The sequence below is a fragment of the Polypterus senegalus genome, chromosome 4 (genome assembly GCF_016835505.1).
Source record: "Polypterus senegalus isolate Bchr_013 chromosome 4, ASM1683550v1, whole genome shotgun sequence".
NCBI classification, from domain to species: Eukaryota; Metazoa; Chordata; class Cladistia; order Polypteriformes; family Polypteridae; genus Polypterus; species Polypterus senegalus.
Window position 1 is genome coordinate 236,042,070 of NC_053157.1, and position 13,922 is coordinate 236,055,991.

The following is a 13,922-nucleotide window of genomic DNA, read 5'->3' on the forward strand; positions in this document are numbered from 1 at the left end:
TTAATAAAGTATCTAACTATCATATAGCACCTTTCATATCTATCTATCTATCTATCTATCTATCTATCTATCTATCTATAGTGCCATTCATATCTATCTATCTATTTATAAGCAAACCATCTCATCTAACAGGCTGTGTTTGTATCTGAGATCATTTGCTGTTATAGCAGAGATAGGGGACGAGTGTCTGGAATGTCCACTAACCAGGAAACGGAAGTCTTTGATTATCTGTGTATCTACAGAACATTTACATTTTACTCCATTTAAGCAAAACCACATGTGACTTTAACATGAACCTTTCCGGATTGAGTCTTATACACCCCTCCGTCTTGCAAGTTCAGGGCTTCTCTTGCAGTTAATTCTCAGCAGTGACTTGGTTTGCTTACTTTCAGGACAGGAGTGACTCTTGATTCATCGTGGTTTTTTTTTTTTTTTTGCATCACTGCTTTCTTTATTCTATTACATTGGCTTCTATAATTCTAGTATAGTCCCTCATAGAGCTCCAATGTGTGGCCATAAAGAAACCTGCAGTGTGAGAAACTCTTTCCACAATCAAAACAGCTCGGAAGTTACTCACAAGTATGAACTACTTTACAGTTAATGAAGTCCGCTGCCGTTTGAGAATCGATTACCACACTCCACAATCTGCAGTGCAGAGAAGCCTTATCGTTGTCTGAAGTGCCTATGAAAATTAATCATAAGTGAGAACCTCAACATCAGCAATAGGTTCCTTTGAACTATGAATTTTTGAATGATTGTGAAGACCTCTTTCACTGAAGAAATGTTTCCCACATTCATAACAGCAATATGGCTTCTTGTCTGTGTGAATTCTTATGTGGTTCTGAAGAATGGATTTATAAAGAAACCTCTTGCCGCATTCAGAGCAGCCATATGGCTTCTCCCCAGTATGAATTTGTGTGTGCTTACGAAGAGCGCTACTGTAACTGAATCTTTTGCCACATGCAGGACAGCCATAGGGCTTCTCTCCAGTGTGAATTCGTGTGTGCTGCCAAAGACCGCTGGTGTTGGAGAATCTTTTGCCACATTCAGAACAGCAATATGGCTTCTCCCCTGTGTGGACTCTCACATGCCGTTGAAGGCTGCCATTGCAGATAAATCTTTTGCCACATTCAGAACAAGAATACGGCTTCTCTCCTGTATGAATCCGCGTGTGCTTGTGAAGAGAGCTAACATCAGAGAACGCTTTACCACACTCGGAACACCGATACGGCTTTTCTCCGGTATGAATTCTTGCATGTCTCTGCAGTTGCCCTTTGTAACAGAATCTTTTGCCGCACTCAGAACAGCAAAATGGCTTCTCTCCTGTATGAATGTGTATGTGCTTCTGAAGAGTGCTGATGTCAGCAAATCGCTTGCCACACTCAAAGCAGCTAAAGGGCTTCTCTCCAGTATGAGTTCGTGTGTGGTTTACAAGATGGCTACTGCAAAAGAATACTTTGCCACATTCCGAACAACAATATGTTTTCACTTTTGTGTGATTCGACTTGTAGCCCGAACAGTCAGATTTGGTTTTGAACATTTTTCCACGCTCACGACCAACACATGAGGCCTTTTGATCTGCGTGATGCACTTGATGGTCACTGTTAATGGGTCCTGTCCCTGTTTGTGTCCCAGCAGTCAGAGAACCGCACACCAGAGAGGCTGCTGTCAAATGCTCTGATCCTCTTGTTGATTTCTTCATATTCGGATTGTTCTGGTTCTGTTCCAGTCGGTACGGAAGAGAAATCTGAGAAAATGAAGATGGGAAGGAGCTACCATTCTCCAGGAAATCTGCAGTGAAACAAAGAATTTAGTTAAATGACATTTTAAGATAATGAAAACAGACAGATTAAACATTGAGTGATGTTGGTGCGCCACACCTCAGCTCCATTCCTACTCTATCCACTGCGTGTTTGGACTCTTCATGTTCTTTTGGTATTCTGACCAATTTCTCCATCCTCCTCTCATACCCCCACAGGTGTGTCTGCTGTGTTAAATCACCACTCGGTCTAAGTGTGGGCTGGCATTCGTTTACAGCTTGTGGTCTTCAGAAGCTGCCCGACACCCCAGCTTAAGAAAATGGTTGGATGGATTAGAATGGAATTTGGCAAGTGGGGCTGAAGAAGGGAGACTTTCATGGAGATTCAGCGACACTCAAGTTTAAGTCGTGACTCTCTGTTATTTTCCCTGGCTCCCCCTACACCTTGCTTTTTTTTTGTTGTACCTGCGGTTACTATCGAGTTGTGCCTCCTCATCTTTACTCGGACAATATCATGGTATCATGGCATCCTGAATCATTTAGCCTTCCCCACATATTCTGTAGCTGTATGTTACGTCAGTGTTGTGGTGTGAAAGTTTGCAAATAAGCTGATAAATATTTCATATGTCTTTATTTTGTAATGTATAACACTAATGTTATAATGTTAAGGGAAGGTCTACAGGACGGTAGTGAGACCAGCTATGGTATATGGGATGGAGACGGTGGCACAGGAGACGGAGCTGGAGGTGGCAGAGCTAAAGATGTTAAGATTTGCATTGGGTGTGACGAGGATGGGCAGGATTAGAAATGAGGACATTAGAGGGTCAGCTCAGGTGGAACGGTTGGGAGACAACGTCAGAGAGGCGAGATTGTTTTGGTTTGGACATGTGGAGAGGAGAGATGATGGGTATATTGAGTGAAGGGTGCCAAGGATAGAGCTGCCAGGCAAGAGGAGAAGAGGAAGGCCTAAGAGAAGGTTTATGGATGTGGTGAGAGAGGACATGCAGATGATGGGGGTGACAGAACAAGATGACGAGGACAGGAAGATATGGAAGAAGATGATCTGCTGTGGTGACCCCTAACGGAAGCTGCCGAAAGAAGAAGATGATGAAGAAGATTCTATCTGGCATCACACAAAAACGTATCCATCGCTTACAACTTCTTCAAAATTCTGCTGCCAGGATAATCTGCTATAAATCCACTAAACATATCCCACCTATTCTCTCTCAGGATCACTGGCTCCCTGTTGACTACCAATTACAGTACTAAATACCGCTCTTAACATTTAAAGCTCGCTCTGCCTTACCTCACTGATCTCCACCAGTCCTTCAGACCCTCATCGGCAGCTCAACTTTCCGTACCACACGTCACACTCTGTTCTATGGGTGCTCGAGCATGCTGTCATTGTGCCCCTCATGTGTGGAATTCTCTTTCCCCCCCTCATATCCGTCAACTCGACTCAATAGCACATTTTAAAACTGCCCTCAAAACGTATCTTTTCAAACTGGCATACCAATTATGTGTTTACCATGGTTACTGCCCATTATCTTTGTGTGTTTGCAACTACCTCTGTACTTTATTGCTATTTGATTTTATCGTCCTCTTTGTTTTTTATATTTTATTAATGTTGTTTAATATTATTGTAAGGTGACCTTGAGTGTTAAGGCGCCTATTAAATAAAATGTATTATCATTATTAATTATTATTATTATTGTCAAGTGGGTTGGCACCCTGCCCAGGATTGGTTCCTGCCTTGTGCCCTGTGTTGGCTGGGATTGGCTCCAGCAGACCACCGTGACCCTGTATTCGGATTCAGCGGGTTAGAAAATGGATGGATGGATGGATTATTATTGTCAGGCTGTTGATAGCTTAGAGTCCACTGTAAAGCTATGGCCTCACCGTGACGCTAATACAGTATAGTACAGACAGATACTGTGGCAAGATTCTCAATAAGCTTTAGGTGTGAACCGCAATGAGCAATATGCCAGCGAGTTTACAACGAGAAAAAAAAAAAAGTACTTCAACAAGGTTTATAGACTTACCATCAGGTTGTTTCTTTAATTTATTTTTTTAATTGCGGATGTTCCGCCGTAACATTCCACATTTACCGACCAGTATTTTAAAGGTGGAGACGAAGTTAAACGCAGTCATGGGTGCCAAGGAAGGTCAAAATACAGCTATAGGGGGAGTCCATGTTGCATTAGTAGTGTACGTGTACCACAGCGTTTCCATTTGTATCCTAGTAACCTTGAGGTTAGGAATAAATGGTTTTGTTGTTTAGAGTTTTATTATCTGATATTTTGATTTTTACTTGAAGTGTAGGATTTCCCCAGCAGGCCCGAAATGGTATCTCCTTATGTTTAGGCGAGAGGACCCTGGGAATTGAGAAGCCTTTATAAGTACAGTTGTGGCCGCAAAGGGGGGATTGGGGTGCGTGATTATTTGGAGAGATTTGAGAAGAAGGGTGAGGTAGGGTGAGGTGGTGCGAGGAGGCACGCCAGACTAAGAGGTGCTTGGTGGCTGAGCAGCTGGTCGATGTTAAGGAGAGGGTTAGGCTCCTGAGGACCACAAATGGCTCCTGAGATTTTTTTTATGAAGAGTTGTATTTATGACCTGGGCAGAAACAGAGTCCAGTTTTGTTTTATTTTAAGGCTGCGGGTGCCCTTACATGGACTAGAAGTATCCAGGCCATCAAATAAACGAACCACACGCCGTGGCGAAGAATAAAAAGAGACTTCGTCTCTGATGCTGACGGTCGAGGTTCGATCACCGCGAGGGGTGCAGTGAGTGTGTACGCCTGATTAACCCAAATAAGGGCAAAACACGTCACGTAGTCTTTGCATTATTTGACAGTAAACTACGTAACATTCTATGATCTGCTTCTCGCAACTGAGAGGGCCCGTGGCAGATGTTTGCAGACTGGCAGACCAACCACACGTGTTACCTGGTAGGTATCCACCCATACAATCAGATCGAGACTCAGGCTATGGATGCTATGAATATATGTACACAGCATATATATATATATATATATATATATATATATATATATATATATATATATATATATATATATATATATATATATATATATATATATATATATATATATATATATATATATCCATCCATCCATCCATTTCCCAACCCGCTGAATCCGAACACAGGGTCACGGGGGTCTGCTGGAGCCAATCCCGGGCAGGGTGCCAACCCACTGCAGGACACACACAAACACACCCTAGGGCCAATTTAGAACTGCCAATCCACCTAACTGGCATGTCTTTGGACTTTGGGAGGAAACCGGAGTGCCCGGAGGAAACCCACGCAGACACGGGGAGAACATGCAAACTCCACGCAGGGAGGACCCAGGAAGCAAACCCAGGTCTCCTAACTGCGAGGCAGCAGCGCTACCACTGTATATATATGTATATATATACTGTATATATATATATATATATATATATATATATATATATATATATACACTGTATATATATATATATGTATATATATATATTAGATAGATAGAGAGAGATAATATATATATTAGGTAGATAGAGGTAGATATATATACACTACATATACATATATACACTAGCCATGTGCGCCCAACTAGGTTGCGCGTGTTAAAGTTGTCTGTGAACGGCTGCCTGTTTAAACGCGGCTGCCAGTCGTGAACTGGGCCCTTCGTCGCACAGCATTATGATTTTTTATAAGAGAAACAAAATTACAAAAGAAAACCCTTGGACATTGATACGATAGGAACGGCCTACTCTGAATCACTATCCGAAAAAGTAATTATGTGGTGGTGTAGAAGCATTTCTGATTCTGTCCGTTCACAGTCCGTCTCGTTTTCACGATGCTATCGTTTCCTCTCACGATCTCTTCTCAACCTTTCTCCAATCTCGCAGGTTGCTTTGTGGCAATCCAAAGAGTAAGGCAATATACACAGAGCAATGGTTATAAAAGGGGGACACATAGGTATCCAGGCTCTTTAAAGTATAAATAGGGAATATTACTGACATGTGAGCAAGCCACGGTACAACTGTGAGACGCGCAGCACTCGCCGGCTACAACGTAACAATAATAATTTCCGAACGTGCTGTTACGTTGTCATTCATCTTACCCACTGTCTTTCTTTCATTCATATGTTACGTAGGCACGTACCTTTTATCTTCAGCAATCTCATTCTCTAACCAGGCCTCAGGAGCTAATCAGCGTAACAATGTCCACCACCCCTTTCGTTATTCCGGCACATTGTTGACATCCGTGAGTACCAACAACGTACTAAACTGGAAGGTGGTCTACGCATGCGTGGAATTCGCGGACAAACAAAGATCAAGATCTAAATGAAGATCTCTTTTGTTAATTTAAAGCACAACAATTTGTTTAGTTTGAATGTCTGTGTTTTGAGGTGTGACTGGCGTACTTCAGTCTTCAGTAGTATAAGCCTGGAGGAGATTCTTAATGCAATGCCAATGTTTTAGCTGTCTCTCTACTGCCATCTAGTGCTTCTTCTTCTAATTCATTCGCTTTCAAACAAAGATCAAGATCCAAATGAAGATTTTATATATATATATATATATATATATATATATAGATATACACACGTGGACAAAATTGTTGGTACCCTTCAGTCAATGAAAGAAAACTCAAAATGGTCACAGAAATAACTTTAATCTGACAAAAGTAATAATAAATAAAAATTCTATGAAATTTAACCAATGAAAGTCAGACATTGCTTTTCAACCATGCTTCAACAGAATTAATAAAAAATAAACTCATGAAACAGGCCTGGACAAAAATGATGGTACCCCTAGAAAAGACTGAAAATAATGTGACCGAAGGGACATGTTAATCTAAGGTGTGTCCACTAATTAGCATCACAGGTGTCTACAATCTTGTAATCAGTCAGTGGACCTTTATATAGGGCTCCAGGTAGTCACTGTGTTGTTTGGTGACATGGTGTGTACCACACTCAACATGGACCAGAGGAAGCGAAGGAAAGAGTTGTCTCAGGAGATTAGAAAGAAAATTATAGACAAGCATGTCAAAGGTAAAGGCTATAAGACCATCTCAAGCAGCTTGATGTTCCTGTGACTACAGTTGCACATATTATTCAGAAATTTAAGATCCATGGGACTGTAGCCAACCTCCCTGGACGTGGCCGCAGGAGAATAATTGATGACAAATCAAAGAGACGGATAATACGAATGGTAACAAAAGAGCCCAGAAAAACTTCTAAAGAGATCCAAGGTGAACTTCAAGCTCAAGGAACATCAGTGTCAGATCGCACCATCCGTCGTTGTTTGAGCCAAAGTGGACTTCATGGGAGACGACCAAGGAGGACACCATTGTTGAAAACAAATCATAAAAAAGCCAGACTGGAATTTGCCAAACTACATGTGGACAAGCCACAAAGATTCTGGGAGAATGTCCTATGGACAGATGAGACAAAATTGAACTTTTTGCCAAGGCACATCAGCTCTATGTTCACAGACGGAAAAATGAAGCATATCAAGAAAAGAACACTGTCCCTTCTGTGAAACATGGAGGAGGCTCTGTTATGTTCTGGGGCTGCTTTGCTGCATCTGGCACAGGGTGTCTTGAATCTGTGCAGGGTACAATGAAATCTCAAGACTATCAAGGGATTCTAGAGAGAAATGTGCTGGCCAGTGTCAGAAAGCTTGGTCTTAGTCGCAGGTCATGGGTCTTGCAACAGGACAATGACCCAAAACACACAGCTAAAAACACCCAAGAATGGCTAAGAGGAAAACATTGGACTATTCTAAAGTGGCCTTCTATGAGCCCTGACCTCAATCCTATTGAGCATCTTTGGAAAGAGCTGAAACATGACGTCTGGAAAAGACACCCTTCAAATATGAGACCACTGGAGCAGTCTGCTCATGAGGAGTGGGCCAAAATACCTGCTGAGAAGTGCAGAAGTCTCATTGACAGTTACAGGAATCGTTTGATTGCAGTGATTGCCTCAAAAGTTTGTGCAACAAAATATTAAGTTAGGGGTACCATCATTTTTGTCCAGGCCTGTTTCATGAGTTTATTTTTTAAATAATTCTGTTGAAGCATGGTTGAAAATCAATGTCTGACTTTCATTGGTTAAATTTCATAGAATTTTTATTTATTACTACTTTTGTCAGATTAAAGTTATTTCTGTGACCATTGTGAGTTTTTCTTTCATTGACTGAAGGGTACCAACAATTTTGTCCACGTGTGTATATATATATATATAATGGTAAGAGCCTCTGTGTTTTACAATTTCATTTCTTCATTTTTAAAAATGACCATTTTTTATAATTAGATTTGTTTTGTCACATGATTATTTATGCTTTTTTTTGTACATCGTTTTACATCAGCAAATGATTATTTTTTTTATCTCTCCTCTATCGTGGAATAAAAAAATTACCTTTTGTTTTTTGAACATCTGCCTCTCTTATTACCCCCTCAGTCCTGGTCGGTCCCAAACATCCACTATGACTCCTAAATCCTTCTCATAAGGTGGACTCTCGATTTTCCGACCGCCCATTGTGTATTCAAACCTCACATTTTTACTTCCTATGTGTAATACTTTACATTTACTGACATTAAATTTCATCTGCCACAAATCTGCCCAAGCCTGTATGCTGTCCAAGTCCTTCTGTGATGATATAACGGATTCCAAATTATCTGCTAATGCACCTATCTTGCTATCATCTGCAAACTTAACCAGCTTGTTACTTATGTTCCTATCTAAAACATTTATAGGTATTAAAAATAGCAGCAGCCCCAGCACTGCCCCCTGCTGGTCACCACTCTGAACATCAGGCAATTCTGATGAGGTTCCTCACACCATCACCCTCTGCTTCCTGTGTTTGAGCCAATTCTGCATCCACCTACACACATCACCCTAAACTGCCACTTCTTTTAGTTTGATGCCCACCCCCTCATGTGGCACCACATCAACACTCTATTTTTTTTATGAAGGATGCCCAGGGTTGTTTTATGAACACAGAGAGTCAGGACCCCAGTTTTATGTCTCATCTGAAGGCCGGTGCCATGTTTACAGCACAGTGACCCCATCACTGCACTGGTGACATTGAGATCCACAATCAGAACATTAAGGGTAAGCGCCCCTTATTGGCGTCACCAACACCTCTTCCAGCAGCAACCCAATCTTATCCTAGATGGTCTCACGTCCAAGTACTGGCCAGGCCTGAACAGAGGGATGACCTCTTCTGAAGTGCAGGTGGCATGGCTGAGGACATTCAGGATTGACGATCCTTATCTCATTAAGACAGCACTCGGGATTCACCATTTTTACATGGAAGTCCAAGCAGCCCAGGAGACACTCGGGGTTAGCACCCAGGAGGCTGACTACAGCTCAGTTTAGAAAACATAAAACACTGAACAGGTGCAATTCTTTTATCCCGTGAAACACTAAACAATATTGGTCTGTAATACTTTAGTGCTCAAATCACACATTGTGCATGAAAAGCAGCAAACTGATCAGCTGTCCTCTGTTCAAATCAAGTCACGTGTCTATCCTGCCCTCAGTTCCAGCTACTACAAGGGCCACACAGTCGCCACTACTAAATGTGTAAATATTATCGATATTACTTTCTTTTATGTTTCATCCCATTACTTACTTATTCTCACATTCCCAGATGCCTGCTGCTCTTCTGTCTCTTTCCCATTCCCTTCGGTGATGTTCTCCTCAAACTCTGACACCTCCGATTTCATTCTAATTAAATGCTGCTGGGTAGGCAGTTGTCCAGAATTACTGAAGCAGGGCTGTAGACCGGAGTGAGAGTCTTCTGGAACATCTGGCTGGAAAATGTTACCAGTCTCATGGTTTCGCAGGTCAGGACTGAGTGAGAAATCGTTCGAATCCTCGCGTTTAACCTCAACATTCACACCCTCAGAGTCCTCTTCAAACACGAAAACTCTTCCTTCGCAGTCCTCCAGCTTCATCTGCATGTCCTCTGGGGCTCCCCACTCACAGTCCTCTTGCTTAACGTGTGCCAGAATTTCTTCCATGCTGTCCTGTTTGGCTGAGGCCATGCTTTGTGGCAAACGCTTCTCTTTCACCAAATCTCCACTCCTTTCATCTAGGGATCCTTTCTGGAGACCGTTAAGACACCCCACTACACGGATGCGTCAACTGGGAAGGAGGCTCCTTTACACCCTGTGAAAATAGATGTGACAGAATTATTATAAAATGTTTGAAAGAATAACCCGAGCACACTCCATGGTAAACTCTTTTTAGCCACCACATAAACTACAGAGATGGACAGATTTGTTGGTACTCTTAAGAGCTCATTGAAAAAGTGTCCTAAAAAGAGATGACACGAGAACAACCAGGACGAGAACGGACCATTCAGCCCAACAAAGCACACCAGTCCTATCCACTTAATTCCTCCAATATAACATCAAGTCGAGTTCTGAAGGCCCCTAAAGTCCTCCCGTCCACCACACTACTTGGTCACTCATTCCAAGTGTCTCTGGTTCTCTGTGTGAAGAAAAATGTCCTAATGTTTGTGTGAAATTCCCCCTTAACAAGTTTCCAACTGTGAAAATGTGGGGCTCGATGGCTTCCAAGATGGACTGGCACCTTGTCCAGGGCTGGTGTCTACGCCATGTCTGATGCTGCTGGCCTCCCTCTCATGTCCCTAACTTGGACTGTTTGTAGTTGAGACTATTATGGTATGTTACATGCAGTGCCCTCCACTATTATTGAGGTTAGGGTAACCCTAACCTAACCTAACCCTTGTAAAAAATAGCAGTGAAGGTTTAGAAACAAGTCCCTGTTTGCTGAAGAACTGGCATCTTAGCACTGAAAAAAATGAGAAACATCTGACACGAGTTCTTTCCAAGAAAAACAAAGCCCTCATCAAGAAATCAATATTTTGAACAAAAATACACCAGTGGCACAATGATTGGTACCCCAAAATCTAATACTTGGTACAACCTCCCTTTGCCGATATAACATAATGGAGTCTTCACTTGTAACCTTTGATAAGGTTGGAGTATACCGAGCATTGAATCTGAACCCACCATGCTTCTATCCATAATCTCTCCAGATCATCCATGGGTGCCTCGGCCGTTGTCTTTTTTTAGTTCTTTGTCACGTGTCCCTCACAGGCAATGACTGCACAGACATCAGCAGGTGCTGAGGGTCTTCTCTGGTGATGCTCTGCCAAGCCTCCTGCTTGTTTTTTTTTTTGGTTGCTTGTACCCCTTCAGTATACGGAAAGCCTACTCGGTTGGGTTGAAGTCAGGTAACTGGCTCAACTATTCCAGAATTTTCCATTTTGTAGCATTTTGATAAACTCCTGTGTGTCCTCAGCAGTCTGTTTGGCTCATCATCTTGTTGTAGGATGGAACGCCGTCCAGGGAGTTTGGAGTCATCAACTGGACCCTGAGCAGATGTGCTGTTTCTACAAACCACATCAGAGGTTCCATCATGGATGAAGAGAAGTGTGCCAGGCAGGACCTGTGGCAACCATACATGCCCAAGCCATAACACCCCCAAGTACTGCCATGTTTAACAGGTGAGGTGGTCTGCTTTGGATCTCTGGAAGTTCCTTGTCATCTCCACACTTTGCTCTGTCCATCACTCTGATGAGGTTCATCTTCCTCTCTTCCGTCCACAAGACCTTCACCCAGAATTCTGCAGGCTCTTTGACGTCCAAACTCTACTCTGGCCCTCCTGTCCTTGTGGTCTCCATCTTGCAGTGCGGCTTCCTCTGTATTTCAGTTTTCTGCTGATAGTTGACATTGGCCCCCTGATTGGTCACACAAGCATTTGGGGGCTTTTTCTTGACCACAGTGAGGATTCTTCTATTATCAGGATAGATTTACCTGAATTACATAGAATAATTTCTCAGCTGAGACCCTCCACCTGCATCCTTGACCCAATACCAACAAGGCTTTTCAAAGAAGTATCAGGCGTGCTAATTGATAATATTCTGGACATAGTTAATTCATCATTAGATACGGGGGTCTTCCCAGACTCTCTTAAGACTGCTGTAGTTAAACCCCTACTTAAGAAACATAATCTCGACCCCTCGGCTTTTGAAAATTTTAGACCCATCTCTAACCTGCCCTTCTTAAGTAAAATTCTGGAGAAGGCAGCCATTATGCAGTTAAATGACCACCTCAATAAACCTGCTATTCTTGATAAATTTCAGTCGGGTTTTAGAACAAATCACAGCACAGAAACTGCACTCGTTAAAGTAGTAAATGATTTGCGAGTGAATGCAGACAGAGGCCATTTATCTGTTCTCATCCTCTTAGATCTGAGTGCCGCATTTGACACCATTGATCACAACATTCTTAGAAATCGCCTTAGTCAATGGGTGGGCCTCTCTGGCAGGGTCTTAAATTGGTTTGAATCCTACCTGACAGGGAGAAAATTCTTTGTTAGTTGTGGTAATCAAATCTCAAAGACACATGATATCCGATATGGTGTTCCACAAGGCTCTATCCTGGGTCCGCTGCTCTTCTCAATCTACATGCTTCCGTTAGGTCAGATTATCTCAGGGCACAACGTGAGCTACCACAGCTATGCTGATGACACACAACTGTACTTATCAATAGCACCTGATGACCCCGACTCTCTTGATTCACTAACACAATGTCTGACTTGTGTTTCTAATTGGATGAAGAATAATTTTCTCAAGCTAAATAAAGAGAAAACAAATTTTTAGTGATTGGCAATAATGGAGACAATGAGATTATTAGAAATAAACTTGATACATTAGGATTAAAAGTCAAGACGGAGGTAAAGAACTTAGGGGTAACTGTTGACTGTAATCTGAATTTTAAATCACATATTCATCAGACCACTAGGACAGCATTTTTTCACTTAAGAAACATAAGTAAAGTTAGACCTCTTATATCACTGAAAGATGCTGAGAAATTAGTTCACGCGTTTGTTTTCAGTCGACTAGATTACTGTAACGCACTCCTCTCAGGACTACCCAAAAAAGATATAAATCGTTTGCAACGAGTGCAGAATGGAGCTGCTAGAATCCTAACTAGGAAAAGAAAATCAGAACACATTACTCCAGTTTTGATGTCACTACACTGGTTACCTGTGTCATTCAGGATTGACTTTAAAATACTGCTTATGGTTTATAAAGCCTTAAATAATCATCTGCTCCATCTTATATATCGGAATGTCTGACACCTTATATTCCAAATTGTAACCTCAGATCTTCAAATGTGTGTCTCCTTAGAATTCCAAGAACAAAACTTAAAAGAAGTGGTGAGGTGGCCTTCTGCTGCTATGCACCTAAAATCTGGAATAGCCTGCCAATAGGAATTCACCAGGCTGATACAGTAGAGCACTTTAAAACACTGCTGAAAACACATTACTTTAACATGGCCTTCTCATAACTTCACTTTAACTTAATCCTGATACTCTGTATGTTCAATTCATCATAATAACTATTCATGGTGGCTCTAAAATCCGTACTGACCCCTACTCTCTCTTCTGTTTCTTTTTCCAGTTTCTTTGTGGTGGTGACCTGCGCCCCCACCACCTACTCAAAGCATCCTGATGCACCAACATTGATGGACTGAAAGCCAGAAGTCTACGTGACCATCATCATCAAGTCCTTCTGAGAGAACCCTAAATCCAAAGACGACTGTTTGACTTATGTTATGTAGATTGCCCAGAGGGGACTGGGTGGTCTCGTGGTCTGGACCCCCTGCAGATTTTATTTTTTTTTCTCCAGCCTACTGGATATTTTTTTGTTTTTTCTGTCCCCCCTGGCCATCGGACCTTACTCTTATTCTATGTTAATTAATGTTGACTTATTTTTATTTTTTACTGTGTCTTCTATTTTTCTATATTCTCCATTTTGTAAAGCACTTTGAGCTACATTTTTTTTTTTTTTTTGTATGAAAATGTGCTATAGAAATAATAAATGTTGTTGTTATCATCAATGGAGGTCTTCCTTGGCCTGGTTAGCAGCCCCTTTGTGATTACTGAGCCCACCAGTGCGTTTTCTCGTCTTCATGATATTCCAGTTGACAGTTGATTTTGGTCATCCGGAGGTTTTCCCCGATGTCTCTTGTTTATCAGCCTCATGGTGGCTTCTCGGACTTTCACTGTCACAGCTCTTGTCCTCATGTTGAACAACAGGTGACTACAGACTGC

General features: G+C 41.9%; 1 protein-coding gene across 1 annotated transcript in view; it reads right to left on the bottom strand.

Moving 5' to 3' along the window:
* Nucleotides 1-420: 420 nt before the first annotated feature.
* Nucleotides 421-13,922, bottom strand: part of LOC120528908 — a 76,300-nt gene continuing 62,798 nt past the window's right edge. Inside the window, exons 7-8 of the mRNA XM_039752982.1 lie at nucleotides 9,403-9,915; nucleotides 421-1,791 (exon numbers count right to left, since the gene is read on the bottom strand). Of these exons, the coding sequence (XP_039608916.1) occupies nucleotides 692-1,791; nucleotides 9,403-9,915 (1,613 nt within the window). The 3' untranslated portion in view covers nucleotides 421-691. The remainder of the gene's footprint in view (nucleotides 1,792-9,402; nucleotides 9,916-13,922) is intronic.